This window comes from Rhizoctonia solani, chromosome 9 (genome assembly GCF_016906535.1).
Source record: "Rhizoctonia solani chromosome 9, complete sequence".
NCBI lineage: Eukaryota > Fungi > Basidiomycota > Agaricomycetes > Cantharellales > Ceratobasidiaceae > Rhizoctonia > Rhizoctonia solani.
The window spans coordinates 2,004,153-2,022,684 of record NC_057378.1 but is presented as its reverse complement, the minus strand read 5'-3'; the positions used below and the strand labels follow the sequence as shown (position 1 = coordinate 2,022,684).

At 44.3% G+C, this 18,532-nt stretch overlaps 3 protein-coding genes across 3 annotated transcripts; all 3 read left to right on the top strand.

The window, feature by feature from the left end:
* Positions 1 to 11,991: 11,991 nt before the first annotated feature.
* Positions 11,992 to 13,938, top strand: RhiXN_08144 (Retrotransposon-derived protein PEG10; the record flags this gene model as incomplete). The annotated part of the gene is made up of 5 exons (XM_043327960.1): positions 11,992 to 11,996; positions 12,055 to 12,431; positions 12,476 to 12,618; positions 12,648 to 13,309; positions 13,710 to 13,938. The coding sequence occupies 5 exons, from the start codon at positions 11,992 to 11,994 to the stop codon at positions 13,936 to 13,938; spliced, it is 1,416 nt and encodes a 471-aa protein (XP_043183345.1).
* Positions 13,939 to 14,092: 154 nt separating this feature from the next.
* Positions 14,093 to 15,560, top strand: RhiXN_08143 (Retrotransposable element Tf2 protein; the record flags this gene model as incomplete). The annotated part of the gene is made up of 6 exons (XM_043327959.1): positions 14,093 to 14,202; positions 14,287 to 14,563; positions 14,603 to 14,705; positions 14,753 to 14,948; positions 14,972 to 15,159; positions 15,217 to 15,560. 6 exons carry the CDS (start codon positions 14,093 to 14,095, stop codon positions 15,558 to 15,560), a joined length of 1,218 nt encoding a protein of 405 aa, XP_043183344.1.
* Positions 15,561 to 16,145: 585 nt separating this feature from the next.
* RhiXN_08142 (Retrotransposable element Tf2 protein) lies at positions 16,146 to 16,638 on the top strand (the record flags this gene model as incomplete). The annotated part of the gene is made up of 2 exons (XM_043327958.1): positions 16,146 to 16,371; positions 16,436 to 16,638. 2 exons carry the CDS (start codon positions 16,146 to 16,148, stop codon positions 16,636 to 16,638), a joined length of 429 nt encoding a protein of 142 aa, XP_043183343.1.
* Between the last annotated feature and the right edge of the window lie 1,894 nt (positions 16,639 to 18,532).

Sequence of the window (18,532 nt, the reverse complement as noted above, 5' to 3'; positions counted from 1 at the left end):
CAACCCCTGTATCGATTATACAGCCGCACCACACTGCACCAGCCACAACGCATGCATATATGACCGAATGTGGTTAAATGTATCAACTGCAGCGTGCAAATCCTACGGAGCTCCACTCACCGGGGCGAACAACGCTAGATTCACATGTGAAATCGACGCCTATCAAAGACAATGCCATCATCAGTGCCAATGACATCACCATTCACTCCAATCAAAGGTGCGGCTAAGCGTTAATCGGGATGGGATGATTCGAAAATATCAATCTCCTGTTCAGATATGGATCATAATATTTGTGCCGAGAATAACCAGTTACCATAATAAGCTAGGTTGCTGTATCTATTACGGCAGCTTGAGTCCATAGCGGCGGCGTGTATCTCACAATAAGCGGGCCGAGTAGGATAAAACCGATGGCTAGAGAAAATTCTCCAATGCCCTTAACCCTACGATCTGTATGTATCGTCCTAGCATTACCGCAAGACAAGACAAGACAAGACAAGACGCGAGGCTCTGTCTGGCGGGTTGCATCAAGACGGCATGGCATTCATAGGCATGCAGCTTGCAAATTTGGGTGCTGACTCATAAATAGTATTGGACAAAACCTCTCACAAGATTTCTAAAATTTGCTAGTAGTGCCCACATCTCAGTTGTTCCTGTAGCTAGCAACATGTATGTACTACCAAATGAGAGCCAGAGGTTGGAGCTCTTCATCAAATGCTCAAACATGTAAATTTAACAGGTTGTTGAGGAGATATGGGGGAACAGTGTCATGGTAGGGTGTGAGAGGTTTTGTCCCCAGCAGTTCTTAATCCAAAAACTCTACCAGTACTTCTCCCCCATGAGGAGCTGAAACAAGGTAGCTATATACTTACTTAAGGATGTATTTATACTATTTTACTACAGAGTATCAGCTTGAGAGCTGCTCCACCCATGGCAGGATAGGAAGGGTTGTATTTGGGGACTGATTATAAGAGTATGCTCTGACACATGACTGACCACACTTGGATTGCTACTTAAACTACTCTGTGTAGCTAGATAAAGCCTAGTATAGCTGTATAATATAACTCTTAGGACACAGGAGCCCCAGTATAGAGTGCTAAAAGCAAGTGAAGGTGCATACACCCAAGGATTGATGCATAAATTCAGATGCTACTACCCACAGGAAAAGGATAACCAGTTTCAAGATTCATATATCAAAGCTACCTAGTATGTAGGAGATAGGTAAGCTGCTATCAAGGTAGTGAGTAGTCTCAAAAAGGTTTTAGGGTCAAAATATCCCTATTTGATACTGAAATTACTTAAAATGCACTTGCAAAAAGATTGGGGTTACACACTACCTTGATAGCAGCTTACCTATCTCCTACATACTAGGTAGCTTTGATATATGAATCTTGAAACTGGTTATCCTTTTCCTGTGGGTAGTAGCATCTGAATTTATGCATCAATCCTTGGGTGTATGCACCTTCACTTGCTTTTAGCACTCTATACTGGGGCTCCTGTGTCCTAAGAGTTATATTATACAGCTATACTAGGCTTTATCTAGCTACACAGAGTAGTTTAAGTAGCAATCCAAGTGTGGTCAGTCATGTGTCAGAGCATACTCTTATAATCAGTCCCCAAATACAACCCTTCCTATCCTGCCATGGGTGGAGCAGCTCTCAAGCTGATACTCTGTAGTAAAATAGTATAAATACATCCTTAAGTAAGTATATAGCTACCTTGTTTCAGCTCCTCATGGGGGAGAAGTACTGGTAGAGTTTTTGGATTAAGAACTGCTGGGGACAAAACCTCTCACACCCTACCATGACACTGTTCCCCCATATCTCCTCAACAACCTGTTAAATTTACATGTTTGAGCATTTGATGAAGAGCTCCAACCTCTGGCTCTCATTTGGTAGTACATACATGTTGCTAGCTACAGGAACAACTGAGATGTGGGCACTACTAGCAAATTTTAGAAATCTTGTGAGAGGTTTTGTCCAATACTGTTGTACACCACTGTAAGGTGGGTACACACTGGGGAGCAGCCGCTTAAGGCTGTATCTAGTACAAGGTAACTCTGACTAATCTAACTATGAAAGGCCAACTACTGGGTGAACTGCTTAAGGCAGCATCTACTGGGCTATCTACAGTGTGGAAGGGGCCTTAGGCCTGGAGGTATGATGAGTCTAGCTGAACAGGGGAAAGTGCAATACTACTGAGGATTTCAGCTACTTAGCTGGACTTCTGGACCTGTCTGTGATTGGGGACAAGGTAAAATTGACTTGGGGTCTCCAAGCAATTTCCCTGCTGTATATATAGACAAGAGTAAACTATTTACATGGTCCATGCTTGTGAGAAAGGAAGTATGAATGTGAAAAGAGAAGCATGCTGCAGGCTGTGCAGAAGCATGGATTTCTCCTAAGTGCCCTTGGCACAGCATCTTGGCACAGCATCTTGGCAAAATAAGCACCAAGATCATGTGATCAAAAAACAAAAGACATAAGGTTTGTAAAAAAATACTAAAAATATCCGAAAAATCATGCAAGTCCAGTGGTATAGTTTAAGAGGGTGTAACAAATACTGTATGTGGTATTTCAATGACTCAAGACAATTGCAAGTTTTTGTGGGACATTGACCCAAAATAATGCAAATAAATTCTTGGAACTTAATCCCAGTCTGTGTCTGTTATACCCTCTTAACATATACCATTAGATTTGCAGTATCTTTCTGATATTTTTAGTATTTTTTACAAACTCTATATCTTATGTTTTTTGATCATGTGATCTTGGCACTTATTATGCCAAGATGCTGCACTGAGATGCCATGCCAAGGGCACTTAGGAGAAATCCATGCTTCTGTGCAGCCTGCAGCATGCTTCTCATTTCACATGGACTCTTCTATTCACACAAGCACAGACCATGTACATAGTTTCTTTTGTCTATATATACAGCAGGAAAATTGCTTGGAGACCCCAAGTCAATTTTAGCTTGTCTCTAATCACAGACAGGTTCAGTAGTCCAGCTAAGTAGCTGGAACCCTCAGAAGTACTGCACTTACCCCTGCTCCAATAGACCTACCACACCTCCAGGCCTAAGGCCCCCTCCTTGTTGTAGATAGTCCAGTAGTTGTTGCCTTATGCAATTAGTATAGTAGCCTAGTGTTATGGATATGACATTTCTTCCATAATCTGTACTTATTTTATTAATTACACAAGTAATACTACAGTGAATAAAATGAGATAAAGATGCAAACTAGGGTTTTCAAGGTCCCTCTATCCAATTGCAACCTTTGCAAAACCTATAAACCTCAGGAATACCCTTAATATGCAATATCTTCAGCATATATGCTGTTCTCTCACTCATTTAAATGTATATAAATTCAGCCAAGTAGATAAACAGTAACAAGTAATATTTTTCTTGTTTGTAGTATTATTATTCAAGATTCTATCTTGTGGCTACACACAGAAATATTCAGGGTCCCCCTTGTTGCAGAGGCAAGTGCTCTGGCGCTTAATCAGCGCTTAAGCGCCAATGCACTAAATGCGCCTTTTCTCCATCACCCGGGCATCTCACACTGCCAGATTGCTTGCGCTTAGGTGCGCCTGTTTGTGCGCTCCAGAACGCTGGGCCAAACACCCAAAACAGACAACATTTGGCAGAGTTATGCCCCATTTACTGTAAGTACCCAATGCAGAAGTATCCTACCTTTGGGACTGTTTACTCCAAGGATGAAACACTTAGCCTTGGGACATCTAAGGACCCACACAGGTAAATACTGCCTTGGGGCAAATATTAGGAACTGTTATTATTTACCATGTACCAAAGTATTGGCTCCCTCAAGTGTTTCAGTTGCCACATGTACCTCCTGTACCCCCTCTTGGTATCAATCATGCATATACTTGTTTGTGCACCTTCTCAGGGTATAAAAGGACCCTGTGAAGACACTTCTAATGTATCCTACTTTATCCTACTTTTACTCTTATATATTGACATATACACACAAGCCTTTAACAGCTTATCTGCGCATTTACTTTAGTGATTGACTCACTGTAAATAGCATAGGAGGTTATTTGGTGCACTAAGACCATAGGCCAGTCCCAACAGACACAGGGTAACCTATTAGTGTACTTACTGCAACCCTGTGCCCCTTGACTGTCACAGTTGTTGAGTTCAACATTGAGTATAGTGCAACAATACTGTAAGGATTGTTGTGATTGAGTGATAGTGTTTCAATCCACCATACCCCCTATATTGTAGATAGCTTTATCTACAATATCTCATAAATCCTAGATATATTTTAGGTAAACCCCATAAGTCTTAAGTCTTACTTAAGCATCTATAAGTCCTATACTATTAGGCAAATCCTATAAATCCTGTACATTAGTCAGGTAACCCTCTTACATAAGGTACTACCCCAGAGACCTTAAATAAACATACCCTTAGTCACTTAGGCTTAAGTAACATTAGTCTAAGGTACTATACATAACCAACCACCTGCACTTCATAGTTGCTAGACTATTTGTTAGGAGTTGTTATTCCTGATAACCTAGCCTATATTGTGCATATATTCTGTGCATATATTCTGATTCTTATTAATTGTTCTTAGCTATTCCCATATACATTTTGTATATAGTAATTCTTCTTACTCCTGTACTTACACAACTCTTAACACCTAGTTTAGTAGATCAGTTAGCATTACTTGTACTAGATATGGCCTTAAGCACCTGCTTCTGTTGTAACTGCACTGTAAGGTGGGTTACTGCTAGTGGGCAGGCACTTGTGGCCATACTACTACAGACACTGTTTATGTAATCTACTCTAAAGGCTATACTACTGCTGCTTAAGCAACCTACTGCTATCTACTGTTGACAATGGGGCCTTAGGCCTGGGAGGTGATAGGTTAAGTAAGGGGTAACAGTACAGATATCCTCCTCTGTGAATGTGTTGTAAATTGGGGGAAAAGAGGTTGAGACTCTGGTGCTGAGCAGAGTCTGTGTTGGAAGATTTCCCAATTTCCAAGCTAAGTAAAGAAGTAGCTTCTTTAGGGTTCTCTGGGTCTAGCTATCTTGAATACAATCAACTACAGATATATCCTTTCTCAGTGTAAAGTGTCTTAGTAAGTATTTCTGTAAGAGCAAGAGTACTGGCTCAGGTTCCCTTTGGCAGAGATAGTTATGTAAGTTTCACTCCTAGTTGCAGGAACTAACTGGTTACTTAGTATATCCTTCTTTAAGGATGATTGCCTTTGTTCACTTAACCTAAGAACTCTGTATCAGGTCTACAACCTTTCCACACTATGGGTACTTGGGAGATCCACTTATACAAGTTTAAGTTATTTGAAATCTTGAGGCACAATATATCACACAGTTGAGGGGGGCAAGCCCAAACCCAAGAGTGACAGTCAACAGTAACAGTGAGGTGGAGTAAAGAACAGAGGTGGAGTAAAGTGGGTGCCCTCCAAGGGTATGCAAGAGTCCCCTTTTATACCCTAGAGTGGCAAGGTTACTGAGTCATTCACCTATCAGAGTATGAGTATGACTTGCTTAGGACTGTGCTTCCTAAGATGTCATAACCTATATCTGGAAAGGTTATTACCATATATATCCACTGTCAAAGATATATATATATGTGATCACAGTGATATATGAATAATATATATTGCTGGGGGATGTTGCACTCCCCCGCCCCCCTAGCCGCAGACCAATGTTAAGGAGTCTGCGGGCAAGGTCTGAATAATATATTATTAGAAAGATTATGTCATCCCCCCCCCCACCTCAAATCCGTAGTAGTTTAGTATAGTATTTGATAAAGGACTGGAGGAGGGGAGGTCATGTGACCCTGGTGGACTGTCGTCTAATCATGAGCCCTTAGAGTAATGACAGTTCTGACTGCATATGTGAGTATGCGGCCTTCTAAAGACTGTGGAATATCCTATTAGTAGTGGCTTGGTCAGAGACATGCCAGCAAAGGCATGGGTCATGACATAAGACTTTGATTGGTGGGTGGAAGGCACAGATATGACTAGGATGGAATGTGCTGCTCTTGGGTTTGAACTGCAATTAGTTAAAAATAGAAACATCTAAATACATGACTCAGTCTATCAAGAAATGCTTGGCAGCCAATGAGCACTTAGAGTGAGTCATTGTGAGTCATTCTGGTGGCAAGCAGAATGACTCATAAGCAGGATTTGCAGTGCCACTAAAATTACCAGATAAGGAGAACCTTAGTAATCTCATGAGAGGTATGACTCAACTAAGCTAGGAATAAGGTTCATTTCCCAAGTTAGAGCTAGTCATGTGATGAGCTAGATGTAAAGATATAAATATAATGATTAGTAAAGTACTTGAGCCACATAGATAGAATCTTGTGAAGCTAATATCTCCATGGGATCTTATTGTATGAGCACGTGACAGGCAGCATTAGAACAAGCAGAAGGAGCTCTACAGTGCCACTAAATTACCAGATAAGGAGAACCTTAGTAATCTCATGAGAGTATGACTCAACTAAGCTAGGAATAAGGTTCATTTCCCAAGTTAGAGCTAGTCATGTGATGAGCTAGATGTAAAGATATAAATATAATGATTAGTAAAGTACTTGAGCCACATAGATAGAATCTTGTGAAGCTAATATCTCCATGGGATCTTATTGTATGAGCACGTGGACAGGCAGCATTAGAACAAGCAGAAGGAGCTCTATTGAACGATATGTACGCATACAGTCAATATGAGCATTACATAGAGTAATGACAGGAATAATGGAAAATAGGAGACAATGGCCATTAATCAGAAAGTCAGATATATGCAGATTATGTGGATGGTTGTTGTACACCAACTGTAAGGTTGGGTACATGCTAGTGACAGGCGCTTAAGGCCGTACTAAACAATGCAATCTGCTGACTAAGGCTATACTACTAACTAAACTACTGTAACTACAACGCTTAAGGCGTCCTACTGGTGTCTACTGTCAACAAGGGGGGCTTAGCCCTGGATGTGTGGTGAGTTAATATAGGGGGGAGTGTCTGTTACTGCTGGGGGCTGGCTACTTACTGGCTGGAACTATCCTCCTCAATGGTGTATGAGACAAGGTAAAATTGACTTGGTGTTCCCAAGCAATTTTCCTGTTGTATATATAGACAAGGGCGCACTATCTACATGGTCTGTGCGCGTGAGAAAGGAAGTACATAAAGGAAATAAGAAGCGTGCTGCAGGCTGCGCAGAAGCGTGGATTTCTCCTAAGCGCCCTTGGCACGGCATCTTGGGCGGCATCTTGGCATAATAAGCACAAAGATCACATGATTGAAAAATAAAGGATATGAGTCCATAAAAAATACTAAAATAGTAGGAAAATTGTGCAATCCTTATGGTATAATTCATGAGGGTGTAACAGCTTCCCTAGTGTGTACCCACCTTACATGGTGTACAACAGTCATTGGTGCATGTGGAGTGAGGACAGGTGATATTTCACTTCTGTCTTTGTTATAGATAGGGAAAATAAGTAATAAAATGAATACTCTAAAGAGGAAAGAAAGAAACCAAAAGAGGAGAAAAGACAAACAAAGTAACTGTCTAATTATAAAAGGTAAAAATCTTAGGAGATAATTAATAAGAGAAGTCTATGCTAGTGAAAATAGAGTATATTAAGGTAGCTAGTTATCTTGCTAAAAGAATAAAGTAGTTAGTATCAGGTGATCCCTACCAATAACAAGTAATGAGTGTATTACTGTTCAGCAGGCAATGCAAGGTACAAGCATAGTAGTATATAACTTAAACGTCAGTCTCTGGAGCTCACTGTAATTTAATTGAGAATTATGGAAATTTATTTCCCTGTCTCCAATGGCTGACAAGGGGTAAGGGTGTTGTGGAAGCACCAAATACTTAGCAGACTGCCAGGAAGTCTTAGCATGGTTGCACTCAAGTGATTCTAGGTTCCCTGTATAGGTGGGGCTGTCCTAGAGGCTATATGCACCAAACTTAAGAGCCTTAGGCTGATTTACTATGTATGATACTTAAAGAAATCAATAGAAGAAGTTCTAAGAGTCACACTAGGCTGAGAGAGGATGGTAAAAATGAGATGCATTCAAAAGGCCAGTTCAAGGGGCTATTTATACCCTTGAAGGCCTGTGATTACTATATACAGTAGGGTAAGATACATGAGAAGATGAAAAGAGATGAGATGTTAAGTGAGAGCCTGTCTCATAAAGCCATGCCTTATAAAAGTTAGCCTCCAGTTCTAAAAATATATTTCCCCTCACTAAGACACTCTAGGAAAAGGCTGAAACAAAGCTGTGCTCTTAGTGAGGCCCAGACCTCCCTCTTAGTACTCAGGCTAGTAGCTTCTGGAAAGCAGAGTGGTTACTTAAGAACAGTCTTTCAGTTAGACTCAAGTTATTAAGTCTTTCCTTCAAGGAACTGTTTCTCCCTTAATACCTTGAGTATTACATGATTAAAAATAGTAGAAATAACAGAAAATTCAAGGAGTATCTCTATGTGCTTTACAAGTGTCTGTCTACACTAATTTCAAGGCTAAATCATGTTTGCTTTGCCATTCTTTACTAATTTATCCTGTTCCATAACATCAACCTCTTGCTCTTGACTATCTCAAGGGCACTTGTTGCAGCTGCTTATTCACAAAAATTGATTTTGTGTGAGGCACTTGAGCAAATGAAGTGCTTCAAGCTGCCTGGCAAGTTAAATGGGGTACTTGCAATGCCTCTGTGCTCTTATGGGTTGATGAGTGTGGTATTGACAACAAATCAAACCAGTGAATATATGGAGCTTGCTTGGGGATGATTCCTCTGCGGAGCCACAACATGAGGCAAGTCTTGACCATAAAGAGTGGAAGGTGTTGTGTAGAATTGAATTAAATTGGTGGCAAGGGGCAAAAGTTGGCACAAAGATAAAGCCATACTTTTATGAATAAGTGTGGTGGAAATAGGGGCATCCTTACAATCATTCCATGGATTGTATTTACAACAAAAGAGTGTGTGGTGAAAGTGAAAGTGTCAGCTGATCTGCAAACGGCTTTAATTGGGATGTAATGATTTGCAAATATCAATCTCCTGTTCAGATGTGCATCTTAATATATGTGTCAAGGATAGCCAGTTACTATGATAGGATAGATTACTGAATCTGTTACAGCAGCTTGAGTCCATGGCAGCGTGCATCTCAAACAAGCAGCCAAGTACTCTATGGGGGCTCTAAAAGCCCTGGAGCACTCTGGAGTACTCCAGTTTTGGGAACCTCCTTGTTAGAATCCAACAAATCCGGACTCCTTGGTGAGCACTTCCCAGTGTCATACCAAACGCTCCGGAGTGCCCACCGGCAATAACTAGTCCTGGAGCGCTCCCAAGATTTTTGGGGCCAAGTAGTGCAGGATTGACGGCCAGAGAAATATCTCCAATCCCCTTAACCCTACAATCTGTATGGAATCATAGTTTATTCCTATTAGAGCGTTGCTGCTACGTATCTGAGGCACTTTGACAGGAGTCCAATATGTTGAATCCTCATCATTGATATGTTACGCAGCACAAAGATTCTCTGTGGAGGCGCAACTGACCTAAACTACGGTATCCGGAAAGCAGTTTGCTGGCCCGTCTCTATCAATGATTTATGTTTATTATTTATAGCACTTTGGCATATCCAAGACAATCAACGTGCCAAATAAATTCATTAGTAGCCCTCAGTTAGTTGCCAATCATCACCAAATGAGTGTATATAGTGTTGTAATATCAGTATATAACTAGATAACCTGTATACGTGTCCACGTGACGCGTTGTATCTGTTTGTACTATTTGCATATATGCTCATGGAATTTTTCATGTAAACCTCAGTTTGCTATATCATAGTTGAAGCTGAGGTAAAGTATGGATTATTTTCTATCTTTTCATGTTATCTCACAAGCTTCAACAGGTTATGAGCCCCGCCGCACTGGCAAATTAACCAAGAAGAAAAAATACATGCACATTAGCCGCACAACATGTCAACAAGTGAGAATACAAACACAAAAATCTACAAACTCCCAAAGTGAAGGACAATGGGTCCAACTACAAGCGTGGAAGTTTTGTCAAACAACAGTTTTGAAACTGCATGGATTATTTGGCATAGCAAACAGAACCAATAACTTGAAAAATACATGCACATTAGCCGCACAACATGTCAACAAGTGAATACAAACACAAAAATCTACAAACTCCCAAAGTTGAAGGACATGGGTCAACTACAACGCGTGAAGTTTTGTCAACAACAGTTTTGAAACTGCATGGATTATTTGGCATAGCAAACAGAACCAATAACTTGCCCAACTCACCCACTGAGCCAAACTAAAGACAATGCAAAAGTCTCAAACTATAAAGAGTCAATTGCTAAGTGGACAAAACAGGATGAGGATGCGTTTGCGCAAATCATGCTGAACATGGAAGATGGAGCTATGGCAGACGTAATGGACACAACTACGGCTAAGCAAGCATGGACTCAAATAGTCAACACTGGGAAGGAAAAGGTGTCCAATTGCTATCTTTCTTATATCAGCAGCTTACCTCAACAAAAATTTTGGAAGATGACAACATTGCTACTGGTTTAAACAACCTATTGTTGATTGCTTCCAAGATGAAACACTTGGGAACCTGTCAGCAACCTAATGATGGCACAAATCATGATGAATGCATTGCCACCCACCTATGCAATTGTTAACACCATCATCCAAACCACAAACCAGGCAAGCGCTGTTACACCTCTGATGGTCAAGGAAGCCGCTCTAAAGGAGGAAGAACATTGTAAGAACAGCCACTGGTCTCACAGCAATGTTCTTGCACTAACCAAACAAGTCCAAACATTGAACACAAAATTGTCAAGCTCAAACTCAAAAAACCAGCAAAAGAAAAACAAAGGACCTGCATGTCTTAACTGCAGTAAACCCGGTCATTCAAAGCAAGAATGTTGGGCAGTGGGAGGCAGCGCCAAAGGAACGGGACCAAGGCAGAAGAACAGTGCCAACAAGCAACCAAAGGACAAGGGCAAAGAGACGTCAACAAAACTGAATCAGCAAAGGTTGCAGTTACAACAAACAACTTACCCGCGGTCCTATATGCGTTACTGGCAGTTGACAGTGAATGTTATAACCTCCTTAAATATACCATTAGAATCGCACAATTTTTCTATTATTTTTAGTTTTTTTACGGACTCCATATCTTTTGTTTTTCGATCACGTTCTGGCGCTTACAATGCCGAGATGCCGCGCCGAGATGCCGTGCCAAGGGCGCTTAGGAGAAATCCACGCTTCTGCGCAGCCCGCAGCACGCTTCTCATGTCTTCTACACTTCTTTCTCTCGCGCACAGACCATGTAGATAGGCGCTCCGTCTATATATACAGCAGGGAAATCGCTTGGAAACACCAAGTCGATTTTACCTCGTCTCTTACTCACTAGAGAAGGTAGCCAGCCAGCTAAGTAGCCGCCCCCAATCAGTTCCCAGACGTTCACCACCCCCTTACTCATCACACCTCCCAGGCCTAAGGCCCCCTTGCAGTATACAGAAGTAGTAACCGCCCTAAGCGGTATTAGTATAGCCTAGATAGTGACAGCAGTGCCTGTAGTAGTACGGCCATAAGCGCCCGCCCACTAGCGTGTACCCAACCTTACAGTTGGTGTACAACATTGTAAAATCGACTTTTTGTAGGCTTGATCAACAACGAGAGGACTCCCAGTACTAGCACAAGGGAAATAACCGTGATCGGGGCCACCTTGCGGAGCATAATAATCAAAAGCTCCCCCCCCACGTAGTACTGAATTGCTATAAGGCTGACGAGCTCTAATCGCCCGCATACCCCGAGTTTTGCCAACTCAGTAGTCAGCGACCCTAGCCGCTGAAATACCCTTGCTGAAAACCGCTCATATCACGACCGCCAGGTCTGTTGATTTGTGTAGGGACAGTCCAACGCTAGGTACTAGACGCAAGGGTTTAGCGTTAGTATACTACAAAAAAAACCGCTCATAAGTCCTGTCACAGGCACCCCCCCCATGCCGTCTCCACGATTCCCTCCACACGCTCTGGCGTCCCTCACCCATACTCCGTCCCTCCAGCCGCTCCTCTCAACGTCCCTTGGCAACCCGCTCCCAACCACCTCTCGCGGCCCATCACCCCCTCCGCAACACTTGCCCGGAATGGAACCGGAGCCGACCCTTACCTCTCTCCTCGAGGCTATCAACACCCTCACCAGCCAAATCGGGTCCTTGCAGGCCCAAATCCACTCTCAAGGCCAACAGCTCTGAGCTCAAAGCCATATGCAAGGAGACCAACGACCTCGGGCCTGTCACCCCTCCTACCCACTCAGGGGGGGAAGCTCACACTCCAGGCACGGTTAGGCCTGGGCTCAAAGCCCCATTCCGCCCCTCAAGAGGAACAGGGTTTGACTCAGAGGAAGAGGAAGAACCAAGGCGGCCCAAAAAAGAGCCTCAAGGTACGCCTAAGCGACACCTTGGGTCCCTTACCCCTTCGATGCAGGGTCCAATATAAAACAACCCAAAATGGACCTTCCAGATCCTTATAAGGGTGATACTAGGGGACGCAAGGCACCCAGTGGCTCGATCAATGCTTTTTGGGTGGCCCTCCACAGGGACCAGTTTGATGAGGAAGAACAGATGGTGGTATGGATCTTGTCCACATGACAGACAAGGCCGCCGATTGGGCCCTCCCTATCATAGGGACCATCATCAAGGGCGAGGGCAACCCCCCTACCACTATCCCGGCCTTAACGGCCAAATTCAAGGAGGCATTTGCAGACCCCAATGCCAAAAGAGCGGCTGCCAGGAAGATCGCCGCACTAACTCAGTCCACAACCACGGCTGAGTATGTAACCAAGTTCCGCAACCTTATGGCGGAACTCAATTGGAACACTGAGGCGTTCATTGCCCAGTTCACGCGCGGTCTTCACTGGAAGGTGAAGGAACTCCTGTCCACCAAGGACAACATTCCAGACGATGATCTCGAGGCCATATTTGCCGCCTCAATCAAAATTGATATTCGTTGGGAGAATGAGGAGAACCGACCCAAGAAAACCCCCGCTAAGTCCCCGGCCACCGTAGCCACCACTTCCACCACCACCACTCAACGGGTCCGTTTATCGGAGGACCCTAACTATGTCACCCCGGAAGAAAGGGACCGCCGCCGCGCGTCTGGTCTTTGCGTCAAGTGCGGCCAGAAGGGCCATGGGATCAAGCAGTGCCCTAACGGTTGGAAGGCAACAATCAAAGAAATAGCCAAGGTTGCCGAGGATGAGTCGGGAAAAGATGAAGTCGAGGACTGCTGCCAAGCCCCGACTCGAAAAATGGACAATTAGTAGATAGTTTTGAATTTGTATCTCTCGCCCTAGACTCAAAAAAAAACCCCTATTATATATCGACCTATACGTCCAGAATTCCCCGGCAGACCACTCAGAACACTCATAGACTCCGGAGCAACATCGAACTTCATCTCCCCCTCCGTAGTTGAAAAATTAAAAATTCCAAAAACCCAACTCGAAAATCCACGAGTTGTGAGAATGTTAGATGGTACTATATCCCAGCTGGTCGCATTTGGCACCAGGTTCAACTCGCGGTCTCGGCCAATGGCCACTCACACACATTCCTTTCCTTGTTTGCCCATAGGCAAACACCCCGGCTATCCTAGCATGACATGGCTCACTTCGGAATCCCTTTGATTGACTGGCAACAGGGACATGTTACGTTCCCTGAACAAGCCCAGATAGCATCGAGGAAGAAGCAGATACCAACCCATTGGCGGATCTTCCAGAACAATACCACGAATTTGCTAAAGTCTTTGGCAAAGAAGAATTCAAGGTCCTTCCCCCACATAGGGAATACGACATCTCCATGACCTTGTCCCTGATGCTAAGCTCCCCTGGACCAATTTATGGTATGACCGACGCCGAGTCCAAGGCCCTCAACAACATATCGAGGAGGAACTAGCCACGGGTAAATTTGTCCCAGTACCTCCTCAGCAGGCGCCCGGTTATGTTCGTCAAAAAGGCAGATGGCTCTCTCAGATTGGTAGTTGACTATAGGAAGTTGAATGACGTCACGCACAAAAAACGTCTACCCGCTCCCCAGGCAAGACAACCTCATGGCCAAATTAAGACATGCCAAGATGTTTACCAAACTAGATCTTTGTTGGGGTTATAATAACGTCAGGATTAAGGAAGGAGATGAGTGGAAGACGGCCTTCAGGACCAAGTGGACTATTTGAATATCTGGTCATGCCCTTTGGTCTCACCAACGCCCCGGCCGCCTTCCAACATTCATGAATGACTTGTTCAGAGACCTCATTGACGTCACAGTGGTGATTTACTTGGATGACATCCTCATCTTTTCAGAAGACCCCAAGAAGCATCCAGAACACGTTAGGGAAGTCCTATTGAGACTAATGAAAAACCAGTTGTTCTGCAAGCTCTCTAATGTCACTTCCACGTCACCACAGTCAATTACCTTGGCATTGTCATATCCCCTGCAGGCTTCTCCATGGACCAGAAGAAGATTGAGGCCGTTACATCATGGCCCAACCGAAAACAGTCAAGCAGGTCCAGGCCTTCCTAGGGTTCGTAAACTATCTTCGCCGATTCATCCCCAACTTTAGTTCCGTGGCTCGCCCCCTCCACAATCTCACAAAAAGGAAATCCCATGGTCTTGGGAGTCCCAAGAGGAAGAAGCCTTTCAGGAATTGAAGTCCCTAGTCACCCGTTCCCCGGTCCTAATCCACTCGAACCCAGACTCCCTTATTACCTAGAAACGGACGCATCAGGCGTAGCCATGGGAGCCATCCTGAGCCAACGAGGGGAAGATAACCGCCTTCATCCGATTGCCTACATGTCCAAGTCATTCTCAGGAGCAGAAGCTAATTATGACACCCACAATAAGGAGCTCCTGGCTATCATCAAGGCGCTAGAAGAATGGAGGATATTTTGGAAGCAACGGACAAACCGGTACAGGTCTTCACCGATCATAGGAATCTAGAATATTGGATGCAGGCACGGACCTTCAACCGACAACATGCTAGATGGCGGGTATTCCTGAGTGACTTCAATTTTGAGATACATTATTGCCCAGGGAAACAATCAGGGAAGCCGGACGCCTTATCCAGGAGATCAGATTACACGGATACCCCAGGAACCAGAGGTTATGCTACCAGCCAAGGTGTTTGCCAACACATTGGAAGAGGAACTTGAAATTGTCACGGAAATACGGAACAAGTTAAGGGAGGACCCATCCCTAGAGCCATCATCCAATTCCTGACGGAAGATGCTGACAACGCACCCCCCTCTATTCGAAAAGCCTACCAAGACTACGACTGGGAGGAAGACCTGCTATGGTACCGCGGAAAACTGGTGGTCCCAGACTCAGAGCCCCTTAAAGAGCAACTATTGAGGGAATTCCATGACTCTCCACTGGCGGGACATCCAGGCCAACAAAGGACGCTTGAGCTTATCAGCAGGAACTACTGGTGGCCCGGAATGAAATCATCCGCCAAAGAATGGGTTGAGTGTTGCCCAGTTTGTCAAGCCAACCGACGCGCACATGCCCAGTCATCTCCCTGAAACCCTTGGAAGTCCCGCCTTACCCATTCACACGATATCATATGACTTCATCACAGGGTTTCCCAAATCTCAGGGGCACGACGCCATACTGGTGGTAATCGATTCCTTTTCAAAGTTTGGCCATTTCATTCCCATCTTGAAAAAGATCACGTCAAAGGGCTTAGCAGATTTATTTGTCAATCACGTCTGGAAGCTACACGGGCTACCCCTGAAAACTGTCTCAGATAGAGGCACCAGTTTACCAGAAAATTCTTAGGGCACTGTACCAATGGCTTGGGATTAAACCGCCTTCTCATCAGCATACCACCCGGAATCGGATGGCCAAACAGAGAGGGTTAACCAGTTCATAGAGTTCTACCTTAGATTGTACGTGGCTGCAGATCACTCAGACTGGGCCACATGGTTACCACTGGCCGAGTATGCATATAACAACGCCAAGCACTCTGCCACGGGAAAAACCCCTTTTGAACTGGTATATGGAAGAAGTCCGGTCATGAACCCATCCAATGTCCCAGCGAACGTCCCAGAAGCCAACCTAGCTGACACCCTGGCGCAGGAATGGAAAGAAGCCGAATCCGCTTAAGGATGACAAAGGAAAAAATGGCAGGAACAAAGGGCACAATCCCGGAATACGCAATTGGGGAGAAAGTATGGCTGGACGCAAAGAATGTGGAAATCCGTTCCAACTCCAACAAATTGGACCCTAAGCGCCTGGGACCTTTTGAAGTCACCAAAAAGATCTCCAGCCACGCATACCGCCTGAAACTTCCTGAGTCACTGAAAATCCATGACGTCTTTTACGGGGGCTACTGTCCAAGGCTCACAAATCCCCAAGCCAACCATTCCCAGATCGACCCCCTCCTGAACAATAGAAGGGGAAGAAGAATATGAAGTTGAACAAATCATCGACTCTAAAAGACAACGGGGAAAATGGTTTTACCTAATTAAATGGAAGGGATACGGACCGGAAGACAATTCCTGGGAACCGGAAGAACTCCTAGAACATAGCCAAGAAGAGATTCAACGTTTCAACAGGTCACGACTGAAAAAGGCTTGTGACTCCGCCAAGAGCCTTTAAGGGGGGGCAATGTTATAACCTCCTTAATATACCATTAGAATCGCACAATTTTCTATTATTTAGTATTTTTTACGGACTCCATATCTTTTGTTTTTCGATCACGTGATCTGCGCATCGCGCGAATGCGCAAGAGCGCCGAGATGCCGTGCCAGGCGCTTAGGAGAAATCCACGCTCTGCGCAGCCCGCAGCACGCTTCTCATTTGTCTTCTACACTTCTTTCTCTCACGCGCACGACCATGTAGATAGTGCGCTCCGTCTATATATACAGCAGGGAAATCGCTTGGAAACACCAAGTCGATTTTACCTCGTCTCTACTCACTAGAGAAGGTAGCCAGCCAGCTAAGTAGCCGGCCCCCAATCAGTTCCCAGACGCTCACCACCCCTTACTCATCACACTCCCAGGCCTAAGGCCCCCTTGCAGTAGTACAGAAGTAGTAGACCGCCCTAAGCGGTATTAGTATAGCCTAGATAGTTGATTACATAAGCAGTGCCTGTAGTAGTACGGCCATAAGCGCCCGCCCACTAGCGTGTACCCAACCTTACAGTTGGTGTACAACAGTGAACCAGCCAATAACTCATGGCTACTCAATTTGGGTGCATCAAAGCACATGACGCCCAATCAACACTGGTTGCCACATATTGTCCACTTACATTGCCTGTCCACATTTGAGTTGGAAACAGAAGCAAATCCCGGCTGCAGGCATTGGTTGCGTTTTTATTGTGATGCAAAACCATCAAGGAACTGAGCACAAATGTTATAACCTCCTTAATTATACCATTAGAATCGCCTGATTTTTTATTATTTTTACTATTTTTTACGGACTCTATATCTTTTGTTTTTTGATCACGTGACCTCGGCGCTTATTATGCCAAGATGCCGCGCCAAGATGCCGTGCCAAGGGCGCTTAGGACAAATCCACGCTTCTGCGCAGCCTGCAGCATGCTTCTCTTTTCACACAAACACTTCTTTATCTCATGCACAGACCATGTATACCTTCCCTTGTCTATAAAAACAGCAGGAAAATTGCTTGGAGATCCCAAGTCAATTTTACCTTGTCTCTTACTCATTAGAGAAGGTAGTCAGCCAGCTAAGTAGCCAGCCCCCAGTAGTACTCAGACGCTCACCCTTATTTCACTCATCACACCTCCCAGGCCTCTGGCCCCCTTGTCAACAGTAGATAGAAGTAGGGCGCCTTAAGCGCTGTTAGTATAGCCTTAGGTAGTTAGTTTACATAAGCAAGTGTAGTAGTACGGCCACAAGCGCCTGCCCACTAGCGTGTACCCAACCTTACAGTTGGCGTACAACAACAAAGCGGTAATAAAAGAAGTCCTACACGTACCCAAGCTACAAGCAAACCTCATGTTGGTCCAAGAACTTGCAAACAACAGGACAGAGGTTGCATTTGGAAAGGACTATGGCGCGGTCCTTGTTGCAAATAAGGGACAAGGTCCCAAGATTGGTTATGCTTGTCAAACTGATCAACTCTACAAACTAAATGCACAAGTGAAACGTACCAAAGAAACCGCACACATTGGATTGGTCAAACCAGACAATCAGAACAAACGCAATGTGTCCTAGACGTCCTTAAGGGTTGTCTAGGTAGCGGGCGCTGTGGCCGTATAGACTGAGTAAACCGCTTAAGGCGGTGGGGAGGCTACCTACAACAACTAACTACCTAAGTATAGTGACCAAAGTCCTAATGACAATGGCAAACTATGTATCTACAAGGAGGAAGTTGCTTAAGGCAACAAGTACAGTGGAGACTTAGTAGTTACCAGCCTAAGGCCTTGTACAGTTTTTAGTGATGCAACAAGAGGTAATCAACCTGGGTGTTACCATGGTTGGTTGGCCTTATATATTACAGAGCTACCTAATTACAAATACAACTATAT